The sequence below is a fragment of the Chanos chanos genome, chromosome 9 (genome assembly GCF_902362185.1).
Source record: "Chanos chanos chromosome 9, fChaCha1.1, whole genome shotgun sequence".
Lineage (NCBI taxonomy): Eukaryota > Metazoa > Chordata > Actinopteri > Gonorynchiformes > Chanidae > Chanos > Chanos chanos.
In genome coordinates this window covers 17,937,849-17,959,875 of record NC_044503.1, presented here as the reverse complement: position 1 = coordinate 17,959,875, position 22,027 = coordinate 17,937,849, and the positions used below count along the sequence as shown (strand labels likewise).

The 22,027-nt window shown below is 41.1% G+C and overlaps 1 protein-coding gene across 1 annotated transcript in view; it reads right to left on the bottom strand.

The window, feature by feature from the left end:
* Positions 1 to 22,027, bottom strand: part of acot7 (acyl-CoA thioesterase 7) — a 64,911-nt gene that overhangs the window by 9,336 nt on the left and 33,548 nt on the right. The window contains exons 8-9 of the mRNA XM_030784566.1: positions 9,517 to 9,633; positions 1,774 to 1,958 (exon numbers count right to left, since the gene is read on the bottom strand). Of these exons, the coding sequence (XP_030640426.1) occupies positions 1,774 to 1,958; positions 9,517 to 9,633 (302 nt within the window). The remainder of the gene's footprint in view (positions 1 to 1,773; positions 1,959 to 9,516; positions 9,634 to 22,027) is intronic.

Below are 22,027 nucleotides of genomic sequence, written 5' to 3'. Positions count from 1 at the left end.
GGAGGAGTCATACACCCTTGAGAGTTCTGAAAGAACACAATGCTGGAACACTGAAGACATAGATAGTGATAATCACGAGAAGAGGGATGTCCTTGGACGACAGCTGGTATGTGGGAGACCATACTGGAGACAACTGGTATGTGGGAGACCATACTGGAGACACTTTTTTTTATCTCCATATGATACCTTTCAGAATGGGTGTTGACTATTAGGACAAATCCCAACTCACAGTGTTACAATTGTTACCCTAGACAGAAACTAACTCTCGAGCTCTCAAACTGCAAAATACACTGCTCAAGAAACAATGTGTTTTTATGTCCTGAATTTCCTGATGAATTTCCTTCAAGGAAAACATCCATTTAATCACAATGTTAAAGACATTCTACTTTTATTAAGCCTTGCTCATTGAGTCATTCACCAAATCATTGTACCCATGGGTACTACCACTGTAAGCATGACCAGTACCACTGTCACCATGACCAATACAACTGTAATCATGACTAGTGCCACTGTAACCATGACCAGTACAATCGTGACCATACCGGTATGAGCGTAGGCATGACCAGTACAACTGTGACTAGGGCTGTGCAATATCACCAAAAACTCATATCCCGAGATAGGGGATTCCAATAACAATACAAATCACGATATAGCACATTTTCTGTAAATTCAATGAATAAATACTTTATATGTGTCCATACATTAATCCTCCTGACAGCAGTCTAAAATATATCTTGCATTTATCGCGTCACAATGATTACTGCGCAGGATGATTTGCACAACACATGTTGCCTGGTTTTAATTCCTTTACCACAACCAACAAGCATACATGTGTTACCGCTTGCCAGGAAAAAAAAACAAAACAAAAAACAAACAAACACACCATTCAGGTTTCAAATTGGTTAATTTCAATGGATACACTGAGCTCTAAATACCATTTGTGGCGAGTTAGGGGTTTAGGAAAAACACAACATGATTTGTTTGGTAGCAAACAGCTCACTTAAAACGGGATTTACTTCGACTTTACTCGACTTTTGTTTTGGCTGGTCGGAGTCCTTCTCCTGTTTGGAATTACCCCATTCTGTGTCACATTCACTTTCCTCCATGTTTGTTTGTGTTGCCAAATTTCCTGCCTGCATCTGTGCTGTGTAGAAGAATGCAAAGCGTTGTCCAAATGACAGAAGATATTGCCGTAAAGAGTGATTTGCGAAATAACGAAATAAACAATAGAGCATAATGTGAAACGATAGGTGTTTTTCTATCGCCACATGATGTATATCATCATATCGCACAGCCCTAACTGTAACCATGTATAGTACCACTGTATGATTACCACTAGAGCTTTCTTATATGAAGCCTTCAAAGGGCAACAACACATGGCTTTAGAATGCATTGCCATACACAGTAACCAATCAACCAACCAATACACACGGTGAAACACTGTACAGGAATACCTCCCTAATTAAATATAAAATACTCTTTCCTCATTTAAGCTGATTCATGTACCATGCATGATGCTTTTCAGAATGCATGTCTGATGTAAACAACTGTTCATTGCCATCTAACAGCAGGTTACTGTTATCAAAAACAGTTACCAGTTATAGTTTTGATAGGCCGTGTGCCACTCCTACATACTAAAACACACCATGTACAGCTTAATTCATATCACAGTTCATTACTGCTGCTCTGTAGCTCTTATTACATCTTAAAATCATCTTACAGAAGACTGAGCATGTAAACATCCTTCTCTCCAGGCTGTAATTAAAGCCTTACCTTCAGAGGAGGAACTGGGACGGGTTTATTGTCCTTGTCCAGGGAGATGAAGGTGAAGAAGGCCGTGACAGCACGATATTTTCCTTTCTCCGCCTCCACGAGCGGATCGGCATCCACAAATACCTCGATCTCCATCGACTTGTTACTGGTGAAGGTCATTCGACCCGACACTGTGATCACGCAACCTGAGGAAATCACAAAAAAAGAAGGAAAAAAAAACAGATCACATCAATTGATCATGACCCACAGGCCTGCAGAACGATAGTTAGTTGTCTGTTTTGTGGGGGTGCTGGGAGAGGCATATTTTTGTGTCACAGTGGGCAGGATGTAGGGCTATAGAAGGAAAAGCATAGTATTGATCCACAGTGTGATATCCATACTATTGATCTATAGAAGCAGTGTTGTATCAGTGTTACATCTGGCACATCTCTTAGATGGGACCAAATAAATCACTAATAACAATAAGTTATTTTAGCTGCCATCACTTAAGAAAAGCCAAAAATGGAAAAAAGATGGAAAAAAGGAGGGGGATGGGAGGTGAAAAGTGAAAGAGAAGATACAGAAAAAGAGAGTGAGGACCATCAGAAGGGACAGTGATCTCTCCAGATCTCCACTGGATTGACTGGAGGCAGTGGTTAGCATTTATTTCTTCTGACAGACACTTGAACACACAGGGACTTGATGGTCTAGTACGGAAGTACGGGCTAAGTAACATTCCCAAATACCTGTGCTGCCCAAAGCTAGCCAAATAAGTCTCAACCCAAGCAGCAAAAACTCTTATATTTCAAATGAAGAGAACTATCCTATCTGTCTCAGAGGACCTCTTGAGCTCCCTCGTGGGCGGTAAATCACAGACACACAAACACACACACGTTTAAGTTTTGTCTTCCGTAACACAGCTACTTGCAGCATTTCTCTCCTCTGGCCGGTGATTTTACACAGCCATAGTAAACTGTGAGTACTGTCCCTGGATGCTCTCTACAGCTCCTTGTTTCACATCTGGAGACTTGATTTATCTTTTTTTTCCCCCTGTCATTTTAGGTCTTTTATTTTTCCATTACGCAGATTCTGAAATGCGTATCTGTCTGTCTACCACAAACAGAGTAATGGCCAGTCCTCGTTACTCATTTTGTGAGCTTATGACAAAAGGTCCTCAGACTACATAGACATGAATATACAGATTTAATGAGCACTAGGGTCTGGTTATTCTGACTGTTTAATTGGCTCCTTGAATTATGGTCGACAGTGCATAAAAATACTTCTCTTTTTCTCCCTTTCTCTTTCTCTCTGTCCATTTCTTTCTTTCTTTCTTTCTTTCTTTCTTTCTTTCTCTCTCTTTCTTGCACAAAAGGACAGGGCTATAACAATTAGTCACGTATAACTGCACTGTAGCAGACTACACACGGGACAGCAGACACTGTGAAATTCCTTTTTCTGCTACCTTTGATCTATGTCTGGTCTTCATTTCCATGGCAACAGAGACCTAGGGTGTGTGATTTTTTTTCACATTTCATTTTATTTTTTAAGTTTTCTGCCTATCCATCCTGGTCAGATATAGCAAGAGCTACTACTTCACTGGTGTTTGTTTAGCGAATGTCAAGAGCGAGGTGCAAGCTGATTTGAAAATGTACTGAGAAGCAAGACTGATGGGTTCCTCTTCATCTAGAGCAGCCTACATTTAGAATACTCTATTTCATATTAAGCACAGATTAGTCAGTCCACTCCTTTATCTTACTCCTCTCCTTGTCTCTTTTATGACCTTTTCATTTTGGGTTTTCATGAGTTTCACCCGTTCTTGACCTCCTACACTGACCAGCTCCTCATCCATTCTCTTCTGATGTAAAGACAGCTCCTCTTTGACTCCCCTCTCACTGGGCTCCTCGTATGTGCCATTACTGTCTTGGCAATGCTTTCAAAATGCGAGAGCTCTACTGGTTTTATGATCCTCCCCAAATCCTCTCATGAAACCTCTGTGCTCTGATCACTCCACTGGCTCCATCTTACAGACAGAATTCAATTTAACCCAATGGTTATAACATCAAAGTTACTGCTCCTAAAAGTACTGCTCCAAAAGTGCTCTTTGTAAAAGTTCAGCTCCAAAATACATCCAAACCATGACATGAGTGCCCCACCCCCACCCTCCACCTGCCTCAGAACAAGCACAGTCTTTTTTAAAAACATGTTTTGGGGTACTGCATATTGATTGGCCTTTTATGACTAGGTGATGGTGTAGCCTTTGTTGTTTAACAGTGCAGTAATGGTGTAGTCTGTGTTGTTTAACAGTGTAGTAATAGTGTAGTCTTTGTTGTTTAACAGTGCAGTAATGGTGTAGTCTTTGTTGTTTAACAGTGCAGTAATGGTGTAGTCTTTGTTGTTTAACAGTGTAGTAATAGTGTAGTCTTTGTTGTTTAACAGTACAGCAATGGTGTAGTCTTTGTTGTTTAACAGTGTAGTAATAGTGTAGTCTTTGTTGTTTAACAGTGTAGTAATAGTGTAGTCTTTGTTGTTTAACAGTGTAGTAATGGTGTAGTCTTTGTTGTTTAACAGTGTAGTAATAGTGTAGTCTTTGTTGTTTAACAGTACAGCAATGGTGTAGTCTTTGTTGTTTAATAGTGTAGTAATAGTGTAGTCTTTGTTGTTTAACAGTGTAGTAATAGTGTAGTCTTTGTTGTTTAACAGTGTAGTAATGGTGTAGTCTTTGTTGTTTAACAGTACAGTAATGGTGTAGTCTTTGTTGTTTAACAGTGTAGTAATAGTGTAGTCTGTGTTGTTTAACAGTGTAGTAATAGTGTAGTCTTTGTTGTTTAACAGTGTAGTAATAGTGTAGTCTTTGTTGTTTAACAGTGTAGTAATGGTGTAGTCTTTGTTGTTTAACAGTACAGTAATAGTGTAGTCTTTGTTGTTTAACAGTGCAGTAATGGTGTAGTCTTTGTTGTTTAACAGCGTAGTAATAGTGTAGTCTTTGTTGTTTAACAGTACAGTAATGGTGTAGTCTTTGTTGTTTAACAGTACAGTAATGGTGTAGTCTTTGTTGTTTAACAGTGTAGTAATGGTGTAGTCTGTGTTGTTTAACAGTGTAGTAATAGTGTAGTCTTTGTTGTTTAACAGTACAGTAATGGTGTAGTCTTTGTTGTTTAACAGTACAGTAATGGTGTAGTCTTTGTTGTTTAACAGTACAGTGATGGTGTAGTCTTTGTTGTTTGACAGTACAGTAATGGTGTAGTCTTTGTTGTTTAACAGTGTAGTAATAGTGTAGTCTTTGTTGTTTAACAGAACAGTAATGGTGTAGTCTTTGTTGTTTAACAGTGTAGTTATAGTGTAGTCTTTGTTGTTTAACAGTGTAGTAATGGTGTAGTCTTTGTTGTTTAACAGTGCAGCAATGGTGTAGTCTTTGTTGTTTAACAGTACAGTAATGGTGTAGTCTTTGTTGTTTAACAGTGCAGTAATGGTGTAGTCTTTGTTGTTTAACAGTACAGTAATGGTCTAGTCTTTGTTGTTTAACAGTGTAGTAATAGTGTAGTCTTTGTTGTTTAACAGTGCAGTAATAGTGTAGTCTTTGTTGTTTAACAGTACAGTAATGGTGTAGTCTTTGTTGTTTAAACAGTGCAGTAATGGTGTAGTCTTTGTTGTTTAACAGTGTAGTAATAGTGTAGTCTTTGTTGTTTAACAGTGTAGTAATAGTGTAGTCTTTGTTGTTTAACAGTGTAGTAATGTCTTGTTTACCTTTAGGTGTAGCACTGACAGCTCTCACAGCCCTGTGTTACAGTCAGTTCCCTCTGTACCACTGGTGCTGTACAAACCTGTACCACTGTCATTTTACTAACTGACAGTGTGCACTTGTCAAAGTTGCTATGGCCAAGAGTGTCTGGGAGATGATTAAATGTTTTTCCCAGCACTTAGGCAGCGGGCTCACGTGTACAGTCATTAACACACAGCAGCCTGTTAGGCTTGATAAGATGAACATCCAGGCCTTCTGCATAATGTTTATATTAATTGGACTGTCCTGCAGGAGATTTTCCTGTAGTAATAACATTACTGGGTCTAAAGCACGACATGTGTCTGTCCTCACTCTAATGGGTCACTGTGTGTGTGTGTATGCGCATGTGTGCTTGTATGTGTGTGTGTGTGTGTGTGTGTGCGCGTGTGTGTAAGTGAGTGTATGTGTATGTAATGTGCTGCAGTCTGTTTGGCTCAGTGGGGCCTAAGACAGATGGCAGGTAATCAAACGTCATGGCCACTGTCACTGTCACCCTGCCTTCTACAGTCACACATGTTATGCAGCAAACACAACAGGTTCTTCTCGGGTCTCTGCGCTGCACAGGGCATTTCAGCTTCCAAAAAATCTCCATTACCCCAGGCGATTTTTAATGGACATAGGACAAGTGTCTGCTACAGGCTATGCTCTAGAGTTTTACTGTAGAGTTTTACAGTTGTAATTAGATGCACTCCCACGAACTTTCAAATATTGTGACAAACCAGATGACACTCTTCTTCAGAGAGTACAGACTGCCTATGGATTACACTGCTGTTAAGTAGCTTCAGTAAAACAGCACTGTAAGCAGTGTGATGAAGTGTTTCACATGGTGTAACTAAGGTCAATTTCTGCCAAAGGTACAGGGCTGTTTAAGGTCTCACATTCTAGACATTTAGCAGGAGGAATATGGAATTGACTGACAAAGCCAGACACAGTTCAAAGTTTGTTTCTTTTTTCTTCTAAGGTATGGTTTCCATCAAATCAACAGAAGGAAAGGGGAAAAAATATGAAATGAACTTGAAGATGACAACAAGCTTTCATTGTATTAGTGAAACATCTGACTGTTTCACTAAGATAGTAAATAGGTGAGTTATTCCCTTATATAAATACCATTAAGTATACCTTGAAAATGTTAAAACATTTAGACTCAAATTGAGAGTTGGATCCCAGCAGTTAAACCAGGGGTGGAGATGTACAGTTCATCAAGTCACAGACGACATCAAACCCCTCTTTGGCCCATGAGCTCGCTTTGGTTCCAAGTTTGAGTTTGGATAGAACAAGCTGAAGATAGATTTCTTTACTGAAAGTTTCTTGGGTGAGTTGCTGTTTAAATTAAGCTTAAAGAAAAGGTCAAAGGTGAAAGATGTTTTTACAATCAGGAGACTGACCTGCTCAGTTATTATAGCGACACTCAGTTCATAAACACCAATTCTTGGAGCAGAATAAAGACCAGACACCAGTATTGAGTGTCATTTTGTGCTTTGGTTTACTGCACCTCTGAGGCCGGTCTCATAAGACTCATAACAGGCGTAGGTCCACAGGCTAAACAGCCTGGTCTGTGCTAATGGATAGACATGAAGACTTTTTGGCACAGTCTCTGTCACAGGTAGTGTTTCAAATGAAATCGTCCAAATGTCATAAAGAGCAACATTTGAAGGATTAAGTTCCAACTAACGTGAATTATTGAAAAAGGGTAAAAGCTTTATCCAGTTCATGTCAGTGAGACATGCAGAGCTAAGACATTGGTTTCAAACAGTTTATACTGTCTTTGAGCAAGGTTTTGTTACATTCAAAACTACTTTGTCACATACTGGCATTTCCCATTGGATCTTCTTTTTGCACCTTCCCCCAAAAGCACTAAATGGCTTTCTCATTCGCTGTATTCACTCTGAAACTAAATCTGGTATCAACTGCTGGTGCCTTCTTTGGATGAATTTTGTTTAGCATAAACAAAGAATGAATAATAAACACCTATCTAGACATGAGTTACAGAAGGCCAGAGAAAGTAACAGACTAAATTATTCATGGAATAAATTATTCATCTTCTTTCCGCTCGTTCAACACAAAACATTAGCCATCCTCTGAGACGTCAGGTGTCAAAACTACAACGGAAGTGTGTTTTATGTCGCCGTGTTGAGAAGGTGTTAAAGAGGTCTTATGCGATTGTGGTATAAGGTTAACACACATTGTTTGTGTGTGTCATTCTATACTGGATCTCTGTGCTACTTCCTTTAATAACAGTGTTAATTAGGTATGCTGACAGAACAGGGAGTACTGTGTACAGGTAGGAGTGCATCGGGAAAGAGCTGTTTCATCTCAGATGCAAACCTACACCGCAGACGGGCTGGTTCAGAGACAGGCAGTCCGTATCCACTTATTTTGGGTTACTTTGAAGTTTTTCCATGATATGTGTACTTGGCGCTTTTTAAACCACACCAGAATGCACTGCAAAAGCAAATGAAGGCCTACTTAAAGTAAAAAATGACGTCTTTTTACATAAGACTTGCCAATCATGCTCAAGGCACAGTGGGTGCTTCCATGTCTTAGTTATCACCGCCTTTCTCGCTTGCAAACAGTTTTAACAGTTTGGCAAAGGAGAAGATCCATGGGACTAAACATCACAGTCTGAGCATGTTATTTCTGAATAATCCCCACAGTTCTGTTTTTCTCTCCCTTTCCTTTCTCTTTCATCATCTCAGAAACAACAAAAGGCTAAGAAACAGATTCCTTAAACAACAGTGAAGACACTGTTACCAGTAGAGACATATATCAGTGAATCTATCAGCTTCTCATCGGGCTAAAACAAACAGATTTAACTGTAAGCAAACACTAGGAACATTGTGCAGTCCGACAAGTTTTGAAAATTTTCCAGATTGAAAGGGGGAATCTCTGTTAAGAGTACTGTATATTTGAAACTAATGCAGTTTTCAGAATTCATACATACGGCATTTGGTTTGTATTTTGGGTATTGTGGTATTATGTGGCTTATAATAATTGTGTTTCTTTTTGTGATGACGGTCTGTGTTTTTAAGTGGCAAACACTGCTGTGAAAAGCAGTGTCTTCATCACGGTGATAAGCACTAACTGTTGTAAGTGGCTTAGACTTTACTCAAGGCACCGAGCCCTTGTTTCCCTGTGTTACCTCAGGTATTTTTAAAGGTGTTTATAATCATCATTTGGAAAATTACTGCACAAGAACAGCCACCCCTGTGCCACAGTCTCACAAACATTAGTGGGTCCAGGCACAAAATATCTCACAGGTTGTTGTTACTACCCAGTGCGTAAAATCAATCATTTCTTTCTTTCTTTCCTAATTTTCTCAGGCCTGCATGCCTCAGGTTCAAACATTCTGTTGCATTCAGCAAAGCATTTGTTCTGAGACCTCACCCCATGTGCACGCGTGCGTGTGTGTATGTGTGTGTGTGCGTGTGCGAGTGTGTGTGCGTGTGTGAGTCTGATTGAGAGAGAGAGAGAGAGAGAGAGAAAGGAGCCAAAGACAAACAGTAGAACCCCATGGATGGTAATGGCAGCAGCAGACTGACATTAGCAGTTAAAATACAAGGTCATGTGTGATTTACTCTTTATTTTATTTTCCACTGCTTCATGTGCTGGGGCTGTCTGAGGTCTACTCTGTCACCACTTGTATAAACCTGGACTCATCACACTGTCTGCCTGGACACAGCTGTTTTTGGAAACCTGCCATTGCAATCTGTCCTTTATGGCTATTGTCAGGTTCCTGGCTTTCCTGTTCACATGGCCATATTCAGTAAACACACTGTACATGGCTTCTTCTGACAACCTGTAAAATGCCTAGCATACATGTCTGTCTTCCAGCTGGGCCAGCGCTCTCACCCACCTTACCCTGACTAATGACAAGACCAGAGAAGGAAACAAAGCCCTGAAAATGGAGCACAAAGGGAGTTTTCAGTGTTGGTCTTACTGGTTTCAGTTTTGGTTGTTTTTTGTTTGTTTATGCTGTAGTTATTTACCTTTCATGATCTTGCGGTGAAAGTTGATGGCATCCACAGAGGCTGTCACTATGTTGGTCTTACAGTGACGGGCAGCAACTATCCCAGCCACTTCATCCATCAGCTTCATGGTCACTCCTGACAGTAAATCACACACACACACACACACACACACACACACACACACACACACACACACACACACACACACACACGCAAACACACACACACGACATGTCAGTCAAACTATACTGTAAACTACCTCTAATATACCAAGTTCATATGGGTCCATTTTTTATTAGGGTGTACATAGTAAGAACTTTAATCATTAGTGCACAGGTGGTACACACAGATGATCACACAGAGATCAGCAAGTTCAGCAAGTGTGTATTAGGAAATAAGGTACTGTCTGTAAACATTACCAATATATTCCAAAATACTGTGATAATCAGGGAGTGTACACAAAGAGGTAGCAGGTTATAGAATAGAGAAGAGAAGGACAAGGTTAGTTAGGATATGGTCTATCCTCAAAGTCACTGGAACTTGTGAAAGAAGAAAAAAAGAATTTGTCAACACAAAGTAGCATTTAGTGCACAGGGATCTAATAGAAGAGAAAATACAGTGGGGACCTGTGGGGTTACCAGAGACCCTCTAAAAGAGGAAAGAGGCTCTGACTTAAGACCCCCCCCCCATTATTCTGTTATTTCCCTTTGAGTAACTGCACCTATAATTACTACACTGTGATATTCAGGATACACTCTCGCCTCCCTGCCCTTCAGAAAACCTGAGCGATTCTGTGTTTAGAACATGTGTTTAGTCCTGCGGGGTTTTTGAAGATCTGATAAGAGATTTGTCACTTTGAAGCATGGCATCCAGTATTGTGAATGTGATTTTTCACACTGATAACTGCTTGCTTTTAAAACATATTTTTTTTTCTCATTTCTTTGATATGACTTATGTATTTACAGGTATTAAAAGATTTATCGAGATAAAAACAACAAAGAACAAAGAACTGTTCAAAAACAAAAAGGATACATTTTTAAAATAGGTAAAGAAAATGTGATAATTTTGAGACACAAGCTAAAGGTAAGACTTGTTACGGATGAGTGTGTGTGTGTGTGCGTGTGAGAAAGTCACAAATCTTTAATCAGTTCCTGCTTTAACAAGATTACAACAAGGGCCATGTTAACTTGCTCTATGTGCATCCGTTTGTGTGTGTGTGTGTGTGTGTGTTTTGGTGTGTATGCATTTGTGTGTGTGTATTGTGTGTGTGAAAGTGTGTGTGTACATGTGTGTGTGTGTGTGTATTGTGTGTGTGTGTGTTTGTGTGTGTGTGTATTGTGTGTGTATGTGTGCATGTGTGTGTGTGTGTTTGTGTGTGTATGCATTTGTGTGTGTGAAAGTGTGTGTGTACATGTGTGTGTGTGTGTTTGTGTGTGTGTGTGTGTGTGTGTGTATTGTGTGTGTATGTGTGCGTGTTTGTGTGTGTGTGTGTGTGTGTGTGTTTGTGTAGTGTTTGAGCTGAGGATGAGAGAGGGGCTGTAGTTGTTATCACTGAGAGCCGATTTTGTGCTGATCTGTACATGAGACATGCAATAAGCTCCTGTCTGAGCAGAACTCAGAGACCAGATCTGGCTGGACACACTACAGGGATCAGTAAAGCCGTGATAATGAAGTTTTTACTGAGAGAGTCAGAGAGGAGGAGTGGGTAGGAGGTCAGTGCGAGGAGAGATGTAGGGAGAGAGAACGACACTCATTCTTAAGCTGACCAGAAAACCGTCACAGGATTTGGAGCTTTTTGTTTTGTTTTGTTTTTTTCAGAGATGAAAGAAGTTGGCTGTTATGATTGTTTTACCCTATGACCAAACATATCTACACTGGTTTACACTACACTGTTCACACTGATTTACACTAAACTGTTCACACTGGTAGACAGACAGACAGATAGATAGATAGATAGATAGATAGATAGATAGATAGATAGATAGATAGATAGATAGATAGATATTTTGTAACCATATATAACATAATTCAGAACAGTGTGCCTTTACATTGAAGGTCGGCAACTGTTTTGTAAAACTTGACCGACATCAGTCCTAACGATGTCTTTTAACTGCGAAAATATCCACAAAATAACACAGTCTCTTTTGTCTTTCTGCTTTATTAGGCCATCAGCGACTCCACAGACACTGTCTGCAGGCTCATATACATGAACAACCCAAAGGTAGTGATGAACTGAGGAACGAGGTGCTGTCAGCGGCTATGCCAGTGAGACTCATGGCACAACACACACACATAAACAACCATACATCTGCTATCAAGCTAATCTGAACAGAACAAAGTCAGGAGTAACCTTTAGCTGAGCCTATACCATAATAGGCCTGTAACACACCAAAAGCAAGCTTTCAGCCTTTTGCATGCATCGTTACATGAGTGGTTTTACTGGATAAGCAGTAAAAGGCCTGTAGAGTAAATGAGATGTAGAAGAACTGATGCTTGCTGGTGGATTTGGGGCAGAGACGAATGAATAGGTATTCTTTCAGTACGGCGCCGCTCTAATGAGCATAAAGCACGAACAGCATGACAAAGCTCACAGTGTTATCAGTCATGATCGATGCGGATATGCAGTATTACTCTTTCAAATCTTTTATATGCAATTTGAATACATTACAGGTTCCCCTCAGCCCACTGGAATCTGCTTGAGAAATATTAGCTGACTCAGAGAGTGGTTAAAGTGGGGGAAAAGGAAATGGTTTTCTTTCTTAGAAACATTTTATTTAAATGAGGAATGGGAAATGACTGAATTTTATTTTTGGTCCTAAGAATTTTAAGCAATGTGTCATCCATGGATTCAGATCTTTCTCACAGACAAAACTAATCTAAAAATCCAGTTACCTGATCTCTTTACTGCAGAATACTGCTCACAGATCAAACACACAAACCTCTATTTCTCAGTCTAAAGCCTTACATTCCCTCACCTGGCACACACACACACACACACACACACACACCCTTTTACTGTTATTTAAAGAGAGTTATGGAATGATAACTGACTCTGCATTGTGTCAAAAATGCTTTTTTACACTGCAGCTAAAGCAGTAGTTACAGGTGAGAAATAAATCTGTTTAAAGTTTTAATGTCTCTCTGTGCTGGTAAGGACTTCCCACGGTTATAAAGGAGGAATGATAGTGGTGATCTTTACCCAGGGCAGACCATGAAGGTCAGTTATGACTCCCATGTGTACAGTCGCCTCCTCAGAGGTCCATGGCTCCTTTTTAACAAGGAGCCAATTGCTTCACAAATGCCAGAGGACAGCTTCAACCTCAGAGTCACTGCTAATAAAACACCATTACACTCCCATTTTGTAATTAGTGTATATGACTTACATAGTCCCTTTTTATATTTTTTCAAGATGGTGGGTCATCTTTGCCCAACGAGATGACAGTTCACTCCTTTGGACGTTCTATTCAATTCACTTCACTCACTCATTATCTAAGCCGCTTATCCCAGTTAGGGTCGCGGAGGGTGCTGGAGCCTATCCCAGCACTCATAGGGCGAAAGGTGGGGAAACTCCCTGGACAGGTCACCAGTTCATCCCAGGGCAGACACACAGACAAACACACTCACAGGGGCAATTTAGTGTCTCCAATTCACCTAAACTGCATGTCTTTGGAAACCACAGCTCCCAGAGGGGACCCACGCAGACACAGGGAGATGCAAACTACAAACAGGACCCTGGCCGCCCACCCAGGGAACCCAATTCAATTCAATTAAGTTTAACTCAACTGAATTTTATATTTTTAACAGACACCCAAAAGAAACTTTACAGGTCACTGGGGTTGAGTCCTGCTGGATAAACCCCACTTTGGCCGAAATAAGTATAAACCTTGAGAGGAACCAAGACTCAGAGGGGGAGCCCATCCTCCTCTTCCTGAGCTCTTGAAACGTTCTAACTCCTCAGTCGACCAGGTTACGATTCAAAGACGTGCATTTTACTTTGGTGTAGACACTGGGTTTTAATTGTGAATCTATGCTGTACATATACATATATCTGAGTAATCACTTACAAGTAGTTAATTTGTAGAAATGCATATCTTAGAGTATAACAGCTATGAAGACATTAACGGACACAGGTCATGTAACTAACCCTCTGCCCATTATTACAAACCAAAAGTGTCAGAACCATTGGCCTAGCACTTGGTAATGAACTTTCTCTGATCCACACATACAGGTTTCAGTAGAACAACTATATCTGTCATGTTGTGGCAGTGCAGAAAATGGAGGCAGGTGTGGTGGATCTCTTATAAACCTGTCAGTGTGAACGGGCCTACGTGGGAGTGCCATGTTTCTCACTGAGAACAGACTGCTTCATTACCCCACGGCTACGTTTGCTGCAGCACAAGTTTTTAGCATCTGACAAGTCAATAATACAGCCAGTGATTGGAGCATAACGACCTTCTTTGCGTAGTTATGATGGATGTCATGTATATATATAATTATATTCTGGTTCATTTTGCAATGTGTAGAGCAGATAGTTTAACTGTCACAAAAGCTAGACAGAAACATTTGAGATAAAGATCCACCTGAAGGGCAAAAGCCAGTCAAATTTAGTTTTGATTGGATGAACATTCCAAATTAAATTTTAAATGCAAGTCACAGTTTTTAGCCTTATGGGAAAAAAACTGACCTGGTCAGTTTCCCAGAGAGCACTGGAGCTGTGTAAATATACTTCTATTATGTGAGTCATAACATGCCAGCCAATCAAAAGCTAGGCTGGATTGAACTTGGCCAATGAAGACATTTATAAGACATTTGTTGACTTCAGCACCATTACCACATCACCCTCTCTCCTCTCACACTTACTTAAATCTGAATGAAACAGAACGTCTTAAGGTACTGCATTTAATGTTTTGGAATTAAACATTATAACTTGAGAGTGACAAAATCAATTTCAGTTGTAATCTAACAAGTGAAAAACTGGTGATCTAAGTCAGAACAGGATAAACAAATGAAAGAGGGGGAGAAAACAATCACATTGGGAAACACAGGACTGCCACCTCCCCCTGGTAACTCCTCACAAAGACGTGATGAAACAGTCAACCGCTGGATGCCTGCCACAGAGCACAGCTCATCAGAAAGACAGCGGCAGGTTGACAACACACAGGACTGCCTGCAGAAAACTTATCATCTGATTCCACACTCATGTCAGCTGGTGGAATCAACACTATCCATGCCAACCCTGATCAAATAACTAGGTCCCACACTGCCCCCCCCCCACCCAAGAACTGATCTAAAGTTACAAGGACATCCACAGAGACACCCATGATGTAACATGGCAGAATAAAACGGACTTTTCATTGATGTCTGTAAGACTACAGTGATTTTGGGAAACCCATCACAGAGAAGCCCTATGAAACTCTTATTCACTCTGCTTCTACTGAGACCAGCCCCAAAAGCACTATGTAAATACAACAAATGTATGAATTATGTAGTGTATGAATTATGTAGTGTATGAGTCTGTGGCAAAGCAGTCTGATTTAGAGATTGCTTTTTTTGGCACTCTGTTACTACACAGAGTCACTACTACCCTGAGTCTAAGGTACAAGTTTTGGTTTTGAAAGAACAGACACTAGGGAGGCTGATCTCCAAAAAAGTAAAGTGAGATCCTACCAATTTACACGTTTCACCACAAACACATGGTGTGTCAGTCAGAGAATTTCTCTCAACAGTTTTTTTTTTTTTGCCAACCAGAAATCACAGCTAGTGAGCTGGCGTCAACTCCAGATGTGTTACCTTACAAAAAAAAAAGAAAGAAAGAAAGACAGAAAAGAAAAACTGAGATGCAGGGGGAAAGAGGAACAGAATGTGTCTCACATAAAGGGTTGGCAAGAACCATTTTTAACGTGAACAGGGGACTTTGATCTCTACACACACACACACACACACACACACACACACGATGTGACATATTCATACCCGTAAGTCTTGTGAGTAGAAGACTGTTGCTATGCGAATGCTAAAGCATGTCAGCATAAACACTGGCCTGGACTTCACCCTCCCACTTTCTCTCTAATGACTCAGCAACATAGAGGGTCCCTTCAGTCCCCTTCTCTTTCCTTTATTTACTCTGTTTCCTAAGTACAGTTTAAATGCCTCATAGTAGACTTTCACAACACTGGCTTTGAGTACAGGTTCACCCTTTATGATTGTATCAGCACTAATGACTGTGCTGGTCCTTTGCATGGCATTCCAGATAGTGTGTGCTTGGACAGTCTCAGACCACACCAGTGGAATAAAGCAAGTTCAGCACTGATGCTCTTATGGGTCAAACATATGTCACCATTTCTGTGTCTGTCCCTCCTCTCTGACCACACTTCTCCTCACTGACGCACCTCTCTAACCAGTCCTGCTGCAACACATATGTCAGGCTTCTTCAGATGGGCCTTATAAAATCACCATGTTCTCTGATTTCTTTGCTAATTACTTGCTGAAGTGTAGGAGTTCACTGCTTGACCTGCTGTGATGTGTCATTGCATGTTAATTCCAGTAATTTCTTAAGCATTCAGGGACACGGGAAGTATAGGTTTTCTGCAGAAGATTGAGGAAATGGAGGTAGGGTATTGTGTGTGGTCGTCCAAGGCAGATTTCATTTTCTGTTAAGGTGATCATCTTTTTTTCCCTGAGTTTTGTATCAGATAAAATCTGTCTCTTCAGCTCCAGAAGGAAGAGAAAAGTCCGGGGAATGAGTCACCCAGGTTTTTCGTTTGTTTGTTTTGTGTGTGTGTGTGTGTGTGTGTGTGTGTGTGTGTGTGTGTGTGCGTGTGTGTGTATGAATGTGTATGTATGTGTGTGTGTGAGTGTGTGTGTGTGTGTGTGTGTGTGTGTGAGTGTGTGTGTGTGTATGAATGTGTATGTATGTGTGTGTGTGTGTGTGTGTGTGTGTGTGTGTGTGTGTGAGTGTGTGTGTGTATGAATGTGTATGTATGTGTGTGTGTGAGTGTGTGTGTGTGTGTGTATGAATGTGTATGTATGTGTGTGTGTGAGTGTGTGTGTGTGTGTGTGTGTGTGTGTGTGTGAGTGTGTGTATGTGTGCGTGTTTTTGTTTGTTTTGTGAACGTGTTTGCATTTTACAATGGGATGACGAAGCCAGAAATGCAAATACTCAGAGTTTGGAATATTCCCTTTATCTGTCATTGCCTCGTCCTGAGAAGGTGAACTGTGGTCTGTATGGATCATTTTCTCAGCACGGACACACACATCGCAGCTCTGGGTTGCTGTTCTACAATCTCAAGGTCTTTGATTCTAAAATCTTTTACTTCTCTGGCAGCACAGCTGGGGTCTGCTCCTGTAATTGTGTTCCTAATGAAGACACTTAAATGTATTAGCACTTTCCTAAAAGGCTGGGTCATATGCTTCAAATTTAGAAACACTGTCGGTTCCCACAGTTTCCACGCAACCAAACCATTGTGATATCATGCCTCTTTTGTGTGTAATCTGGCTCCTCCACTTCTCTGTGTTTTAGTCAGCAGAACTCTGAGCTAATGTAAGCAAGAGAAGTTGAAACAGTTGCTTGTGGAACAGATTCTAACATGGTTTTCTGCCTTCAATACCACTGCTCCCTGTTTGCCGGGCTGAGTGTTGAGACTCTAAAGGCCAATATCTGTCTGTCTGCATAAGTGTTGAAACTGTGAGGCCCAGTGTCTGACTGTCCAAGTGTTGAGACTGTAAGGGCCAGTGTCTGTCTGAGTGTTGAGACTGTAAGGGCCAGTGTCTGTCTGTTTGTCTGAGTGTTGAGACTGTAAGGGCCAGTGTCTGTCTGTCTGTCTGAGTGTTGAGACTGTAAGGGCCAGTGTCTGTCTGTCTGAGTGTTGAGACTGTAAGGGGCCGTGTCTGTCTGTCTGAGTGTTGAGACTGTAAGGGGCAGTGTCTGTCTGTTTGTCTGAGTGTTGAGACTGTAAGGGCCAGTGTCTGTCTGTCTGAGTGTTGAGACTGTAAGGGCCAGTGTCTGTTTGTCTGAGTGTTGAGACTGTAAGGGCCAGTGTCTGTCTGTTTGTCTGAGTGTTGAGACTGTAAGGGCCAGTGTCTGTCTGACTGAGTGTTGAGACTGTAAGGGCCAGTGTCTGTCTGTCTGAGTGTGGAGACTGTAAGGGCCAGTGTCTGTCTGTCTGTCTGAGTGTTGAGACTGTAAGGGGCAGTGTCTGTCTGTCTGTCTGAGTGTTGAGACTGTAAGGGGCAGTGTCTGTCTGTCTGAGTGTTGAGACTGTAAGGGCCAGTGTCTGTCTGTCTGTCTGAGTGTTGAGACTGTAAGGGGCAGTGTCTGTCTGTCTGAGTGTTGAGACTGTAAGGGGCAGTGTCTGTCTGTCTGTCTGAGTGTTGAGACTGTAAGGGGCAGTGTCTGTCTGTCTGTCTGAGTGTTGAGACTGTAAGGGCCAGTGTCTGTCTGTCTGAGTGTTGAGACTGTAAGGGCCAGTGTCTGTCTGTCTGTCTGAGTGTTGAGACTGTAAGGGGCAGTGTCTGTCTGTCTGAGTGTTGAGACTGTAAGGGCCAGTGTCTGTCTGTTGTGAGATGATGTGGAGGACAGGCAAGGCCAGGCCAGCCTAGGGCCCACATCACACAGTCAAAGGGTGACACGAGGCTCCACAGCTCTCTCTCTCTCTCTCTCCCTCTGTGTGTGTGTGTGCGTGTGTGTGCGTGCTGAGAGGGCAAGCTCACTCCACAATGGAAAAAGAGCAATTAGAAACCAAATCCCAGAGGAGCCCAGTATGCCCACGGCATTGAGCTCAGTGATTAGATTCCTTGTGACGATTACCCGGACTTTTCTCCCACTGTGCTCTCAGCTGAGAGCAAACATTAAAACAACAAAGAAGTACTCTTTCCTTCTCTTTTCATCTTTCCTCTGCTTCAGCGTTCGGGTCTGTTCCTCCCTCTTTCTGCAACCCACTCCATCCCACCCCACTCCACTTAATTCAAGGCAGTTGTATTATTTACAGTACCAAAGTTCACAGAAACACCAGTACACTGGAGGCGCCAGAGAAGAAAATGCAGTTATGCTAATGACTGTGTGGCTATTCATTTGCCTCCTTTCCCCAAATTTCAGTTACCAGTTCAATTCTATGATGCTTCTTCACTTAAATACTTTCTAACAAAATACTTTCTAAAGTCTAACACTGTCTCCCTCTCTCTGCATCTCTTCTCCTCTTTCTGTCTGTCTCTCTGTGTCCTTTGTCTCCCTTTTTCTCTCTGACTCTTTCTACTTCTATTTCTCTCTCTCTCTCTTTCTCTCTTAATCACAGTGGTGTAATCAAAAAGCATCAACTGTTTCATAATGAAGTGTTACCATGGAAACCTCTATGGTTTTGGAATATTTTCACAAATGGCCCAAGGTCTGGAGAGGAACATATTTTATGCATATTTGTCCACTGTTCTGCATTTCCAGCTGTTTCATGATGAGTCGTATGAGGTCTATATTTACATATTTATTGGAAGCAGTCTGAAATGATCATGAGAATATTCAGTCTCTACAAATAGCCACTGCATTATGTTACAGCAGGTCTCCCACCCGAGCACACACACACACACACGCACACACACACGCACACACACACAGACATACACACTTTCACACACACACAAATGCGTACACACACAAACGGATACACACATACATGTGGAACAAGTTAACATGCCCCTTGTTGTAATCTTGTTAAAGCAGAAACTAATTAAAGATCTTGCTGTTTCTTGTTGAGAAATTGAGCTGGTGTCAGCTGCAGATGTGTTACCTTACAAAAAAAACTGAGATGCACTGGGAAAGAGGAATCAAATGTGTCTCATATACAGAGTCACCAAGAGCCATTTTTAACATGAATAGGAGAATTTGATCTACACACACACACACACACACACACATACATACACACATACACACACACACACACACACACACACACACACACACACACAAAAACCAATGATTTGGTATGTTCACACAGCTCAGTCATATGGACACTCACTGTTGCCATGAGAAAGCTTTAGCATGCCAACATAAACATTGGCCTGGTGCCCACCTTCCTGTAACAGAACAACAAAGATAGATCCAACAAATGCTCCATTTCTATGTTTTTCCTCCTATTGCTCTGTTTCCTCAAAGCAATGAAAACACTTCATAACTTGGAGTAAGGGTTGGGCACTTAATTAAGAATGATGTAAACCTGCATTTTAAACATGGTTACATAATATTCACATTCTTTGGTGTGTTTTATCCACAACAATGTTTCTGCTCCTGACACAACACAAAGTTACATGGACAAAAATATGCAAGCTAACTAAAACCAAAACGTGTTCCAAACAGCTTTAAAAGAAAGCTTAATGTCAACAAGCATAATTACAACCCTAATCTTAACAAGCATAATTTGTTGCTGGAAACTATGGAAACTGAAATGACTACAGGGGTAGTCAGGGGGCCGTGTAATCTCTTTCACTGTGTTAGACTAACTTACAGACATGTATTTCCAATGATTTAAGCATAGGAACTTTAACACCTGGACAAACATGCACCTGATTAGCAGTACATTAAACAAGCTATAATTTCATAAGCCCATTAAGACCTGTTGTCAGCAAATCTGCTTGTGACGTATAACATTTAAACTGGTGGTAATACTTCAGCAATGCCTGATTTAATGACACAGGATGATTCATATGAAGATACCATAACATATACAATCACAGTTCTAAACTACAGCGATTGAGAAGCATCTTCATCCAAGTTAGTCTGAAACATGAGGCCCTAGCTGACTTCTATTAATGCACCAGATATAAACAATGAACGATGACATAGATTTCTGGTTTGAGTCATGTATGTTCATTTTGAACATGGCAGTCACAGTGCTCTTTAAATCGTATTTTGACATACTTTGACACAAGAGTTGGTACAAATGGGGTTTGTCTGTCTGGCAGGCAGCAAAACTAAAAAAGAGAGAGAACTATTTATTATTTCAAACCTGTGCCAGCCTGTAGCCATACTCTATCTAGAGAAAAGCATCGGCAATAAGCCCACACGTCTCTGCAGAAGTTTGATGTTGAGTTCCACATCTTGGCAACTGCTGCTACACTGCTGGTGCCGATCACGGTTGGCTGATTCCACTCCTTTGGGTCGATTAGCTGTACAGAGAAAGGGTTTCTGCTCACATCAAACCGGGCAGTCCCCAGGTGATAAGGACCTACAGTGTCGCTGTGGTCAAACTGGGCGGCTGGAACTTTTGGAGTACGACAACTGGCTTCTCTAAAGATCGCAAAACCATCAAAAGTATCTGCAAAACTGTATTAGCCAACAATGAACAAAAGAAGATTCAAGCAGACAAAAATGCAGTCCAGGAAACAACTTGCAGCCTGTAGTGCTGCGAGGGCGTATGATTGTAACCCGATATTAGCCCTGATGACCTAAAAAAACATGAAGAGCATGGAACGGGCTTTAGTGTCAGGAATTCATTGTCAGAAAGAAGAGACTGCTAACACTCCTCCTTCACACCTCAGATGGTCTCATTAATGTCATCAGCATGTGTGTTTCCACACCAGCCACCTTGCCAGAGGTGATGGACACCCTTTGTCAAGGCACAAGTTAACTGGACTTCATGATGATCAGGTACACATGCTGCCGGAACGTTTGGTTTACTCCAGGGCTGCCCCCTAATAGTCAACCACACTGTTAGTTAATGAGAAGAGTCTTAGTCGTCCAAGCTTTCATTGGTCGGTTAGTCGCAGAAAAAAAAAAAAACTCAAACTCCATTTGGGAGCTGTGCCTCGTTAAAAAGTTATTAGACTATACTATATTGGGCAGAAAATCATCCAAAGTGTGGGATCATTTCGAGCATGTCAAGGACCACCCCAAGACGGTGACATGCAAATTCTGCATGCAAAGATTCGCCTATCATTTGTTGACCTCAAACATTACTTATCATCTGAAACAAGTAAGTAGCCTGATGTTATTCCATTATGCTAAATAATTAATGGCCTAAATGTGCGGTGGCCTGTCGAATGTCACTGCCACTCAGATACTTCAATCCCTATACTTTACCATGGTGTATACAGTTTTTAAGAAAACGAACGGGATATTACCATTTTTAAGCGTTTGTGTACATTAGGTAGTTATGAAAGTGAGCTGGCAAGCTGCTCGCGAATGGAACCTGACGTCGTTGTGTGATGTTACATTGTCTTGAAATAAATTAACAAAATGTTCAGTCTCCTTGCTGGTTGTTCCAACACATTCAGAATCATTACCACTTTTGCCTTTAGCATTGTCGTTAACCCGCGGCACACCTTGTGCATGCGCTTGTAAAGTTTGTATTTTAAAGGCTCATTATTACGGTTTGTATTTCTCTGTAATGCAGCACAGTTTAACAGTGTTACTTATAACATTCTTTCTCAGCCCTGGAACTCAAACCATTTTCTGATGCCCCCCAAAAAATACAATTAAATAATTACATTGATATCATATACGTGCAACAACTAGTCGACCAATGGCTTGAACTAGCGGCTA